At 34.3% G+C, this 13860-nt stretch overlaps 2 protein-coding genes across 3 annotated transcripts; both read right to left on the bottom strand.

Moving 5' to 3' along the window:
- Positions 1–188: 188 nt before the first annotated feature.
- Positions 189–4075, bottom strand: LOC118048521 (DNA repair protein RAD51 homolog). The gene is made up of 9 exons (XM_035058242.2): positions 3870–4075; positions 2898–3042; positions 2682–2792; positions 2449–2540; positions 1930–2024; positions 1737–1850; positions 1238–1367; positions 896–1017; positions 189–810 (listed from the first exon to the last, which is right to left on the bottom strand). Exons 1-9 carry the CDS (start codon positions 3966–3968, stop codon positions 687–689), a joined length of 1032 nt encoding a protein of 343 aa, XP_034914133.1. The 5' UTR covers positions 3969–4075; the 3' UTR covers positions 189–686.
- A 5835-nt stretch (positions 4076–9910) lies between these two features.
- On the bottom strand, positions 9911–13561 carry LOC118048522 (probable pectinesterase/pectinesterase inhibitor 54). Of its 2 annotated transcripts, XM_035058245.2 has the most exons (6): positions 13112–13561; positions 12246–12857; positions 12085–12127; positions 11949–11972; positions 11747–11789; positions 10641–10880 (listed from the first exon to the last, which is right to left on the bottom strand). In XM_035058245.2, exons 1-6 carry the CDS (start codon positions 13404–13406, stop codon positions 10791–10793), a joined length of 1107 nt encoding a protein of 368 aa, XP_034914136.1. In that variant the 5' UTR covers positions 13407–13561; the 3' UTR covers positions 10641–10790. The 2 variants fall into 2 exon arrangements, with proteins under 2 accessions (XP_034914135.1, XP_034914136.1); XM_035058244.2 differs by lacking the exons at positions 11747–11789; positions 11949–11972; positions 12085–12127 and having other exon boundaries at positions 9911–10880; positions 13112–13551.
- Positions 13562–13860: the final 299 nt, after the last annotated feature.

The following is a 13860-nucleotide window of genomic DNA, read 5'->3' as shown; positions in this document are numbered from 1 at the left end:
TCCTCCCTTTTCAAGTTTTGATGTTTGCCAACACACATGGGAGTCGCTATTTATTACTACATAAATAAATAAAATCCATTTGATTGTGTTAGACAATGTTAGGCAAAGGGCTTTCTTTGTTTTCCAAGTCTCCTTGGCTACGGCAGACGTTGATGACAAACTCGGGTGGGTAGATATGAACTGTGAAGTGATTGTGTAAGACCTTGTTCTCGTTTACTGCCAACGAAGAAAATGGAGGAAATGAAAACTCAATCCTTTGCTAATTTTGCTACGTTCTCTCTTCCCAAATTGACAACTACATACTATCTCTCCCACAAACAACATTGTTTTTTTACACATTCCTCCACACAGAAGTTGAGCAAGAAGGCAGACTCAACATTACAATGAAAAGCACTCTGATTGAATGTAAATATCACTTGAAATGTTGAAGAAATTGATGTGATACAATAGAATACACTACAATTACAGAAAACATTAGACCAGAGAAAGAGAAGGGTTAGCAAACATCAAAAGACCTGCATGTCTTCATTACAGCTCTTAAAATTTGATCGTTCCTATTGGAAACCAAAAAATTACTTTGACGTGACATGACATTCCTTCTTGCAGATCTACCGATATGTGAAGTACAAAACAGTCCTGTCAACCAGCCCCTCAAAAAGTTCCCAGGAGATGATAACTAAAATAGATCAGTCCTTGACATCAGTGACGCCTTCAGCACAGATCTGGAACCGTGCTTCAGCTTCAGCTAAACAAGGAGAACTTATTACTTTACAGATGCGCTCCTCCCCTCTTCCCTTTCGAAGAGCAAGCCTGTGGCAAGTGTACAATAACTAGTTCAGAATTTTCAAGTAAAAACCTTCACACTCGAGAGGGACAATTGCAGGGAATTACCAACCTTGTTGTAGAAGCATGGGCCATGATGTTACCACCAATAGGCTTGATTTGAGGTCCAGCAAAAATAGCAGAACCATCAACTTGTGCAACTACTTGGTTTGTAATGACAACAGCCACACCGAACTACACCAACAAAATGCGCAGGAAAATTTACATTTCTAATTGAAAAGTCTATTTGGAGCATGTGCATAGCATTCACAAATGCTGGCACAACAAGAGAGGGTAAATCCAGGAAGTCATGTGGCCTAAAAGAAATGCGCGTCCAATTATTCAATCATGTAAACAGGTATAAATGATGAATGCTAGTTAAGAAGGCAGAATGTTAATAAAGGTGGCAGTCTACCTCATCTGCTAACTTCTGAAGGCTCCTAAGGAACTTTGCTAGATGCATCTGCCGAGCTGAAAGTTCTCCCCTTCCAGAAAAATCTGTTCTGTATAGAGCAGTAGCACTGTCTACTATCATAAGAGCAAACCTATAGAGCCACAATCCATTGACATAATTAGATTTAACTGCAAATCAAGACCATAGAATAAACATAAAAAAAATGCAAAGTAGAGGTTCTTTGATTATTAAAGTCACACTGTAAGAACTTTTACTTTCTATGGAATCCCTGCTATACGGATTTTCAAAGCTACAAAATGTTATTCATATAAATGTATGTGAAATAGGTTCCATTACTTAATTTTAATCAACCCTCCTGATAAAACTTCTCAGGAATTCATATCAGCAGTAGAAGAGCCAATTGTGCGCATAATCTCAGGGCCCACCAAGATTTCTTGATCCTGAGTGACAGTGGCTATGTAGAGTCATCCATACATTAGACTACGACGACAATGTGTACCTTGTTTCCACCATCATTGAAGCTGCTTCGAGCAAAAGCCTTGATTGATGATCGGTGTTATATGCCCGAGCATAAGCCACATTCTCCAAGACATCAGCGCCATTCAGCCCAAACCTGCAAGGTTTAAAACCATTACCCATTTGACAACAAGAAGGCTAGAGCAGAGGTTCTTCTCTAGGTAGCTGTATGACACCTATCAGCTATCTGTAAGAGTCTTTGTGGCCTGAATGTGCCCTCTGCATCTATGTACATTGCTTTTCCCTCCCCTCCTCCTTGATCTAATGGAAGCTGAAATAAAAGAGTGAATTAGATGCAGGGCTTCGATAGATTGCATCACTAGGTTGACAATATTGTTAATATAAAGATTGAAAGCATTGCCTATATAGTAAGCTGGCGTACATGACGAGATAAGGGAGGACCCCGTTAGATGAACGTGAAACGAAACAAGTAGGCAAGGCACCTTTAAAAGGCATATTGCTACGCGCCGATTTGTATGGTTATTTTTATTCAGTCTGTATATATTCTCTTTTGCTTGCTCCACAAGGTAGCCAGAGCCAGCCAGTTTTTCATTCTTTTTCTTGATATTCTTGTCCGATTGTCCATTAGAGATCACAAGTGACTTTTAAGGCAACAGAACATGCAAAACTACATGATGGAATTAAACTAGTCTCTACTTATTGCAAAGCTATTCAGGAATAAAAAATGCTCTTACTTGGCAAGTGACGCAAAGCGTGTGGCACAGCTGAGTTTTTCCAGAGCGGAACTCGCCATACATTTCAGTAATAGATCCGGTCTCAACCCCTCCTGTCAAAAGTTAGCTGTGTGAGGTTACAACACTACAGGACATGGAAAGTGCTAATGTTCTTAAGAAGTATGGCTACAAAAACACAGAGTCTAATGTGATAGGATCATTGTTAAGAGTTGAAAGAAATCTTTGATACTTGCCTTCCAAAATTTTGTCAAGCTCTCTTGACCCAGATGTTATCTGAATTATCTCTTGCCTCTGAGTATGGAGTTGGCTAGCACTAGTAAAACCCAGGGGCACCAGTTTGGAAGCTGTACATGTAAGCCAAAGTAAAGATACGAGTCTCTATCTAAACTAAGAAAAATACAACGAAAAAAAATCTTGAAGAAACAAAAACAAGCTAAGCAATGAATTGCCTGCTTCGATGATTTTGTCAACTTTAGCTTCACTGATTCCTTTAATTTGCAGAAGCTCTTTCCTGGGAGAAAAGGCAACAGATTCAACTGTGCAGAGACCCGCATCTTTAAGCTTCTTTACGTCAAGGGAAGCTATGCCTGACGCCTTGATTTAAGGGTTATATATGTCAGAATACAACTAAAACTTAACCTTCATACTGTAAATGATTAACATAACATCTCAAGACTATCATCTGAAAAAATGCAGTATTCTTGGAATTGAAGTAAAAATAAATAAATAATCCAAGAAAAAACCATCTTTAAGAATAGGAAATTTGATTCAAAACAGCATTACTCCTCTAGGGTTTATTGCCGTCCGGAAAAGAAAAGGCCCACACTTGAAAGCCATGCTTAGATGTGAAACCAATTTCAGTTACAAAATCACAATCAACATCTGACAACCCAAAGTTGGACATCATACAAGAGTCCACATTTTGAAAGGATGAAAATACATTATTGCCTGTTAAATTTATATGCATAAAACCAAACAAACCAATTTCGATATACAATGAAAAAAAACCAATCAAATCAAGAAAACTGACAAAGAACCCTCCTTGAGAAAATTTAAGGGAAACCCATATGGGCAAACCCCTAGTTTTGTCTAATTTAGGTCAAGAACCAACTCAAGATTGAAATACCCATAATCAAGATAACCCACGCTGGAGTAACAATGTACAGAGGCTAAAAGCAAACTAAGATGATAAACTCAACTAAACTACAGAATCTTGGGCAATAAGACCCCATTTGGCACACAATGGAACCTCGGCAAGGTTATTAAGAAAAGCGAAAAATAAACCATTTTTAAGCAATTTTTTTTTTAAAGGAAGGAACCCATTTGGTTAAACCCCTTAATTTTTCCTAATCCATTAGTAGAATTGAAGAGATGATTGATAGTGAAAAAAAAAAGATTGAGTCTTGGAGACATTTAGTTACCTGAAGCTGTTCAATAGGGAAAGGCCCATGTTGCATCTCTTCAAGATCCTCATGTTGTTTTTGTTGATTAACAGCCTTTTGGTTTCTTTGTTGCTCCATTTCCAGAGATCTATTGAGCTCAGAGGGAGAGAATTTAGAGAGAGAGGAGGGGGAAGGAAGAAAGTTTGATGGGAGGGAAAGTGTTAAGTTCAAAAGAGCGCAGGGGGCGCCAAAATAAAAGATGGAGACAAAGCTTGTGTTGGAAGTCTTGAGCTTCCCCTGTGATCTATTGGGCTTGCAAATTGGTCCTCTTCTTTTAGTTTATAGTAGAAGAGAAGTAAACAGACTTCACAACGAAGCCCATATAGATTGGATCAAGCTTCTTTTGGGTCTCTACAATTACCATAAGCTTAGTGTTTTAGTGTGTTTTTTTTTTTTTTGATAAAAACCATATTTTACGAAAGCATTTTTGCTTGAAATTAATTGTTTAATACATTTTTGGATTTTTTGATGTGTTAAAATTAAAAATAATTTTTTTTTAAAAAATAATATTTTATATATTTTTAAATAAATAATATTATAAAAAATAATCGTATATTAAATACTATCTAACTTTTCAGTTGTGTTTATCTTAGAATGCAGTAGGAATATCAACATCTATCATCGTCAACACATGTTCAATTAAATTTGATTTAGGGGAAGGTTTTTTCACTCACTGGGTGTTTTTATTTAAAAAAATTATCATTAAAATTTATAATTTTCATAAAATCCCCACATAAAAATCATAAAATGAAGTTTAAAAATTCAAATCAATACATAAAATTTATATACTTAGTGTGGAAAAGTAATAATAATAATATGGAGTCAGTGATGGAACTGGTGATACCCTAAATTGCCACTGCCCCCATCATAGGACATATTTATGCATAAATTCTACCACGTGTATATAATGATGGAATTTTTTTATTAATCAACGCCATTTTTTTTTTAGTTTGCTATTTTTGTAGTTTCATATGTTGATTCAATTAACCCAATCTAGTAAAACCATATTGATTTATCTAATTATTTCATTTAAAATGAAAAGAAACAAGATTTATGAGTAGGTCCGGGTAGCATATGTTGCGCCTCCTAATATCTAAAAATACATTTTCATCATGTCATTGAAAGCGTCACCATGCTTTTTTTCATGTGAAGTGGTTCGTGTCAGTGTTGGTGGTCCGATTTGTTTTCAATAAGCTTTTCTTTACATTTTTATTTTTCTCTCTCTTCACTCCTGAAAATAACAGCTTGATCCTTTTTATTGTTGGAATTTCAACTTCAGTCTTTATTATTTTAATTTCTAATTTTTGTTTCTGTCCTTTTATATAAGTTTTATTTGTTTTAAATTTTATAATTCAATCTCAATTTATAAAATATTATATTTTAAAATTTGATCTTTATTTTTTAATTTATAATTTTTTCCTTAACCCTTTTATAAAATTTTTATTAGTTTTTAATTTCATCATTCAATCCAAATTGATGGTATTACGTTTTCTAGTTTGGTTTTCATTGTTTTGGTTTATAATTTCTTTCTTGACCTTTTTTATAAAAATTATTTCACTCTTCAATCAAAGATTTATTTTTTATTTTTCATGTCAAATTTGATACTAATTCTTTTGATTTTTTTTGCCTTCTCACTAAATTGATATTTCTTTTCAATTTCACCATTCATTCAAATATAATTTTTTTTTTTTTTAGTTTTGATCCTTATTATTTTAATTGCTATTTTTTAATCCTTTTGTATAATTGATTGAGAATTGAACTTCATAGTTTTTCCAGATAAGATGCTTCAGGTCTAATGACTCGGGTTATAAGTTTGAAAAGTTAACATAATTTCTCTTATATAAAAAAGGCTTTATAATTCTCTTTATTTTTTTTATTGTGTTATTCTAATCTCATAATCTGGGCTACACGTTTAACAAGATATTCTGGATTGACTCAACTTTAATTACAAGGGTTATAGGTTTGTCATACTAACTCAAGTTAACTAGAACTTCTTTTTTATGTTTGTTTTTTATTATCTAATGAAATATGAATTAAGATACATCGTTTGTTTTATTTTGAAAAAAAATATTTTTTTTTTAGGTTATTCTAATTATTTTTCTTTTTAAAATTAATTTATTTAACATCATTTTTTATTTATTTAATTAAAATAAAGCCAACTTATTCAACATAATTAGATACATGATTTGCATCACATATTTTTTATTCTTTTTTTAAAATACGTTTGCAGCAGCTAATATCATTTTTTTCACAAAAAAAGAATCCAGCCCGTAGTGAAGGTTTCCCCGAAACTTCAAAAAACAGTTTCGTGATCTCTCTCTCTCAGTGCCCTAATTAAGTTTCAAGTGTTTGTTTTTGTGGTTGAAAAGGTCGAATTAATGTCTTTAATTATACAGCTACCAGGGCCGGCAGGCATTACAGACTGACCACTAATTTCTCTTCACAACAATCCTGAAACCCATGCCTGGTATGATGATTAACTCGACAACAGAAGTAAAGGGCACGCAAATCCAAGATCCTATCCTTTTGCAATTCATGCACAGTGACAAGACACTCCATGGAAATGAAAAACCATGCATGGACGGGGGTGGGTGCCTGCATGCAACAACTTGCAGGGATTGCTATCAACCTGTCACTCGCAACCCTAATTATCCACTCCCTTAAGGCAACGCAGCAAATACTGGCACGGCCATTAAAGATTCGAAAGCTCATTAATCAGCTCGTCGAAAAGTCTTGCGAGTAGAAGTTTGATAGAAAGGGGAGGCAGTACAGCCATCCTTTTAATAGGTGCTCAAAAAAGTGGACATGGACGTGAAAAGCTACAGCTCTATTGTAATTACAAACGCCACTGTCAGAACAACTGGAAAATGGCAATCTGCTACTGACATCCGACAGGGAGAACTATATGAATGATGTTGTGGATCACTGTTGATCTTGCAAATATTCTAGCTTTCGAAACATCCCATTGTGAGGGCAAAAGCTATCCATTTTCTTTAATCTATTCACTTTCATGTATTAATGGCAATTAAAGACTTATTTAATTGTGAACTTGAGAATTTATAAGAATTAGTTGAGGTGCGCGTAATCTGGTCCGGATATCTCACGTAAGTTAAAAAATAAAAAAAAATTCAATATAAGAGTTGGACAAGAATTGAACCCATTAAAAAAAATTTGAAAAATAAAACTTTCAAAACATGTTAACTTTAGTCCTTGAGATTATGAAAAGGTTTTTTTAGCCCCTATAATTTGTTTTGCTTACAAATTAGTTTTTTTTTTTTTGTTTTTTGAGATTTTTTTGTCCTCGTATTTCTTTGAAATCACATTTATTATCTCATTGAATTTTTTTCTTAACAATTAAGTTTATAAAAATCAAATTGTAAAGTTGACCAGCATTAGTCCATTTAAATGTGTTTTGTTCTGGAATAGAGGTTAAGTAAGTTTAAGTGAATATGAATATCCATTTAAAAATAAATAAGTAATGAATATAGCATGACCCACACTACTCATGTGACCCAATCCATATCCATCATTTACCACCTCTAACACCAAATGGTGCAAATTATATTAACTATAATCTAAAAGTTGTGGTAAAATCTTTATTCAAACATAGACAAATCGTTGTAGATTGCAATAATGTTTTTTTTTTTTTTTTTTTTTATCTCTAATTACATTCTTATAAGCCAAAAGTGATGGTCAATTAAAATAAATTTATTGAGGAAGGTTAAGATTCAAAGATATATGACTAAATTGAAAAGGAGAGAGAAATGGTCGTTGTTTCGGACTTGGATAAAAAAGTTCACTTTGGTCCTCAAAAATTTTCAATTATAAACTTTTGATCCCTCGATATTTTCAAAATTTAATTTTGTTTCAAAACTTCATTTTCCTTATGCTTTGTCCATGATTTGAGAGAGGTGAGAGAAAGTAGCTGGATTCTAATAGTAGAGAGAGAAAGTCTTAATTAACATTGATTTCAGCCATGAATAAAGAATATTTTGGTAACAATGAGTTCCATTCGATGAGGATATTTTACCCTATGTGTTCCTTGTTGTCAGCCTTACTTGAGATGATACATACAAGCTCGAATTTTTTTTTGTTTTCTAGTTTATTTTAAATTTTTGGGTTGTTTGACGTTATTGATATATCTTTCAAGGTGTAAAGGGTGCTGTTTAAGTGTTTTTAGGGTCAAAATACGGTTGAAATAGTTTTTTTTTTTTTTTTGTAAAACACCTTTCCTGGCTTTCTAATGACCTTTGATTGTCGAAATCTAAGCAGAGCGATGTGTCACTTGCTATTCTTTTCATAACTTCAGGTTGTCCACTCTATAAAAAAGAAAAAAGAAAAATTTAATACGCCCAAGCAAGTGGCTTGCTCCAAGCCCACGCGTTTGAGCCTTTTTATAGGCCTAGGTTTGCTACGTCAACCAGGCTCGTGCTTCTAATCCTTCTTTTCTTATTTTTATTTATTTTTATGTTTTTGATTGTTTTTTTTCCAATTTGATCCTTCATAAATAGATAATTATTAATTTTTTCTTGCTTATTTCTTTTCTAGTTTTATCTTTTAATATTTTACTGATTTTTATTTGGCCCACACGATTCATTTTGGTTTGATATTTTGATGCATTTCCAAGAAAAAAAACACTTTAAAAAGCAATCCCTATCGCAATACCAAACACTATCAAAAGTAACTACAAAGTTTTTCTTTTCCAATTTTTTAAGTTAATGCTCTATGCTTGAATTATATTGCAATTAACACATTTATTAAAGGGATGTTTGGTGCAATAATATAGATTATTTTTCAATATGTTTTTTATTTGGAAATATATTATAATATTTATTTTTATTTTTTTAAAATTTCTTTTTGATAGCAATACATAAAAACAATCTAAAAACACACACAAAAAAAAAACCCTAAAAAAATAAATAAAAAATTCAACGACTACACCAAACCGTCCTAAATTCAATCCAAGTACTGCTGGAATAGTGGTGCTTAGGCCGGAGTTAGAACTGAATGTTAGGATTGCTCTACGTATAGTGAGAGGCCACCATACCCAATTAGGTAATAGTTAGTGGTTGTAATAGGTCCGGTCCGGCGGGCTTTGCATTATTATGCTCAGTGACTTTGATCTTGACTTTATAACAAATTATTAGCCAGGAAATTGAAGATCATTTTCAAATCATTAAGATAAAGCTTGAATGCAGACACGTGGGCACAGTCCACACCTATAAATTCATCGATCCCCTTGAGAGTTATGAGGTTTAGCGTACGTGGCTTAGCTTAGCTAGGAAGGGTCACCCCTTTATATCAGTTTGGATAGTCATCTACACTCTTAATTGCAATAATGCCATCCATAATACCTAGAATTCAAAACATTCTGCTTTTTACTACCCAAGTAACAAGATTTCCTTTTATAAAAATAAAGTATCTAGATCAAAGAAATGCCTTGCCTCGTAGAGGTTCTTAGTTTTGCTTTTTATTTCACTTGTACCACAAAAAAAAAAAAAAAAAATTCATTTCCCACCTCCACATCTCATTCGTGGGCCTTTTTTTTTTTTTTTCTTATATTTTTTTCTTTTATGTGTCACTGCGGGTCTTTTCTAATGAAGTTAAAATAAAAGGTGGACGTCACCCCTGGTAGGATGGGAGACCACTTACATAAAATGACATCTTCTGTTTTTCCATGTCCATGGAAAAGCAGTTTCTGTGGATGATAAATAGTGGTCACACAACTTTAGTAGCCCTCGAGATAGCTTTATTATCACTTCTGGTCATCAACTTGTTCTTGACTTGGAATTTTTAGTCCAGAGCGAACACTGGACAGGATTGATCTTTTTTTGGAATATAATTGATTTCGTTGTCTAAATCATGGCTTCCATAAAAAAAAAAGGTTATTTAAAAGATCATCGAAAAAAAAAGATTTGAACTCCAATTTGTTTTTTTTAAAACAATATTACTATGGCTGCTCAATCCATCGGTTAGCATATTATTAAACATATAGTTAGGATAATATAATACATTTGTGCTTTTAGAGGCAGAGGAAGAATCAATATTATTAAACATATAGTTTGGAAAATATAATACACTTGTTCTTTTAGCGGCAGAGGAAGAATCATTCTGCTATACAGTAACAAATAATCTATCATATACGTACAACCTCTCCATTATTACAAGCATCTTAAGCAAATAATTCTTGTGTGAGCAATTGAGGTTTCTCTGAGTGCCCAGATACTGTATTATTGCTCACTATCCTTAGTTTATTACTAAAGAATAGTAATTCCATGTCCAGCTTTTAGTCAAATCACCGGAGGCCAGAAATGAAGGTTACTCCGGTAGAAGGCAGCCATGAGTTTCCAGCAATAAAATTACCAACAGTAAATTTGACAGCTTCAGAAGGTCCAATAACATGGAACCCTGGCCATTTTACCCTATTAGAAGTTCCAGCGCCAGGTCCTGTGTTCGAGAACTCAGCAAAGTAGAGTGACTTAGCATATGAACCTTCACCAGGCCACTCAACCCAACCTCTTGATGAAATAGCATCACCAATGCTTGATTCCATCACCACCGTTCTTGAATATTGTTTCCAGGGCCTCCCAAGATACGAGTTATAGCTGTGCATAACCGGAGAAAAATCGGAGCTCGCGGTAATCCTACAACTTTGTACTGAGAAACCGGTGTTTTGTCCAGGGTCATCCCTTCCATTTGCTAGAATCACATTGTAGCTATCACCGCGCGGCTTCCGAAGGACCAAGCTGCAACTCTGGAAGACAGCAGCAGCGTTGCCGAAAATGAAGTCAATGGTGCCATAAATGTCGCATTCTCTATAGAATTGACGGAGAGCAAGTGCATATAGGGTGTCTTGGTAGCCAGCTATGCTGCATCGGTAGAAAACTGAGTGGTCAGAAGCTACATATAGAGCCAAGGCTTGTTCTCCTCCGGGGCCTGCCGTGTTTTGAAATCCAATATCTCGAGCAATGAAATCATCACCTGTGATTGCTTCACCGGGGAAAATTAAAGATGTCAGCCTTCATTAATTGTTAAAAAGGAAAACGATTTACAAACTCAATAGATCACACTGATATTTAAAAATTTCAACAAATTGAAGTTGGTGATCTGGAAAATATTACTAAATAATTGAGTCGATCGATATGAACAAAATTAACAGTTGACACATAAGTTCGTAAGAAAAGTTGGATGATTTTGTTTTTATATAGCATTAATCATAAATAGCTGATCTTCTGTTAATGAGCTCTGACTCGACATGCTATTTACCATGTCAATTCTATCTTATAATTTAAATTTGGACTCAAGCTTGTTGTTAAAAGAAGAAGAAGAAAGAGACTCCTTTTCTTTTGTTTCCTTTGGCAAGCGAGAGCGATAGATGCGAGTCATATCCTTTCCACTTGAGGGGAAAAAAAGTTAAACAGTGTAAAAACTATTAGCACGTAATTACCTTTAGAGGATATGTTTATTTAAAAGGTATGCGGTAAGGTATATTTTTTGAAAAGTATGAAATTCATACTTTTTGTGAGATGTAACCCGTGATGCAACTCACAAACAAACGTATTTTTGAAAGGTCAATTATGATTACTTCCAAATTTAATACACAACTCTAATAGAAAATGATTGCTGGAGTGCTTTTTTTTTTTTATTATATATATACATATAATTCCAGTAGAGGAAGATAATGCATATCAACTAAAAAAATATTATATATCAAATATATTGAGCAACTAAAACGAACTCTATTTTTTTTTTTTTAATTTCAAAATTACAAATTAGAAGTCATTTGAGTAGCATTTGACCTTTTCTTTTATAGGAATCGATGAAAATATTAATTTAATGAAATAATGGAACATTACCCCATTTGAGTAGCATGAAACCAATACTTTTCTATTTAATTTCCTGCATAAAACCAATATAGTTTTATGTTAAGTTTTCATTTTTGAGGATAGATATAAAATATATTTACTGTATTTTTAGATGCAAGTAAAAAAACCTGTACTGCCAATAATCCTGTGCTCAATGACAATCATGTCCTCAACTTTCCAAGAGATCTCTTACCTATTGATCCGAGCCTCTCTCTTTCTATAAAAAATAGCAAGAACCTAATTCAAGCTATTTGTGCTTAATTTATATACAGATACTTTCTTTTTCAATAAAATAAAATAAAATAAAATCTAGAGGTTTTTGTAAATACCGGAAGATTATCCTGATTAAGAGCTTTGCATGATCTCCTAGGCCTAGCATGTGAATAGCTAATTAAAGATTAAAGAGCCTTTAATTTATAGGACCTTCTAGCAAAAAAGAAGAAGAAAATTTATTAGCTTAGAGAGAGAGAGAGAGAGAGAGAGTACTAACTAAATGTAGCAGAACCAGGCATGGAAGAGCCGCCGGCAACACTGTCATCACCAGCAATAATAGTAGAGTATTTACCATCTCCTATCAAGGTGATACCATTCTTGTTGCTACGAATCTTCTCCTTGTAGACTCCTGCCTTCACGTAAATCACAAACCGGTTCCCCGGAGCAGCGTTTATAGCTTCCGATATTGTTTGATAATTACCTGTTCCATCTTTTGCAACCACAGCATTGGCCTTGATGGTGCTAGTTTGAAGTAGTTTCCGATCTTTCGCCGATACCCATTTGGGAAAACCTTGTGATTTCTCCTCTGCACGTCGTCTTTTAGTGCTGTTTTTAAGCTTAGTCCCATAATCATGAGTAATCCTGCCGACTAGGGCTAAAGAGTTACTGGCCAGCTGTGAGAGATAATCCATTTTTTCAGAAATACGTGGCATGAGGTCACCAGAGAGACCAAGGCTGTCGGTGGAATCCTTACAAGCTTGTTGAAAGGTCAAAGCAGCGCTCAGCCATGTCTGTATGTCACGCTTGTGTTTTCTTGGAGAATCTTCGAGAGCCGACAACGACTGGTCTAACCGTTTCAGAGACATACTCATCAGGTTTTTGCAGTAGTCTGCACGCACAGTAAAGGGAGATTTTCAGCTTGTGTAAGTTACAGACTGGCACGCACTAACACATGAAAATTTAACATGTCATTGTCAGTGTTGAATAGTATTTTCACTTCCCTGTTTATTTGACCTGACCTGACAGTGTTACATAGTATCAGTTGCTTTCAAGCAATTGTTTTTAGGAAAATCGCAATGGAATGGCAAAGTATAATAAAAAAAGTCACGATGCATGGAGACCATGTAATTAGGGGAACAGAACCTGTGACGGATAGGACACGTTCGGCTTCTTGAGCTTCCACAAGGGAGCTTCGTGTTTCGAAGTATGAATTGGGCAGCCTCGTCTCGGACACAGTTCTGTTAACAAGAGCAGCCATGATGTCGAGAGGATGATCTTGGAACTCCTTCAAGGACTGGACACAGAGGCCTGGATATCTGGTGTAGCTGCACTGGGTTTGGACCTGCATTTGGAAGCTGTGAGTTGCAGCCCGTGTCATGGACGCCCCTCCTAACGCATATCCGAGCAGCCAAAGCACCACCAAAACCAGCAGTCCCATATCAAACAAGAAATCAAAAGAGTAACCAGGCAAAGGAAGCTCTTAACTGACTGTTTTTAAACAATTACATGATCACTTAAGAGCAAATGGCATCGGTATTTATAGCAAAGGAAGCTCTCTTTGGCTCGGACATTCAAATGTGCTCTTACATAGCCTTTGAGTTAGTTTGGTGGTCTATTTCTCTTACCCTGACAAAGAAGTGGTGCCAAAATATCCATGTCCAGTCAATGTTAGAGGTTATTGTATGTTTAAAAATATATTTTTTTTAAAAAATTGATTTTTTATTTATAATTTTCTTTACTTTAAATTTTGGTATTTTTAGATAGTTTTAAATGTGATGATGTTAAAAATATATATTTTTTAAAAATATTATTTTAATATATTTTTAAGTAAAAAAAACTTTAAAAAATAAATAATAATCTAATTCTCTTTAACCCTAATAAATAAGTGATGC

The sequence above is a fragment of the Populus alba genome, chromosome 6, assembly GCF_005239225.2.
Source record: "Populus alba chromosome 6, ASM523922v2, whole genome shotgun sequence".
NCBI classification, from domain to species: Eukaryota; Viridiplantae; Streptophyta; class Magnoliopsida; order Malpighiales; family Salicaceae; genus Populus; species Populus alba.
Note: the sequence above shows the minus strand (reverse complement) of the source record. Positions and strands in the feature narration are given on the sequence as shown.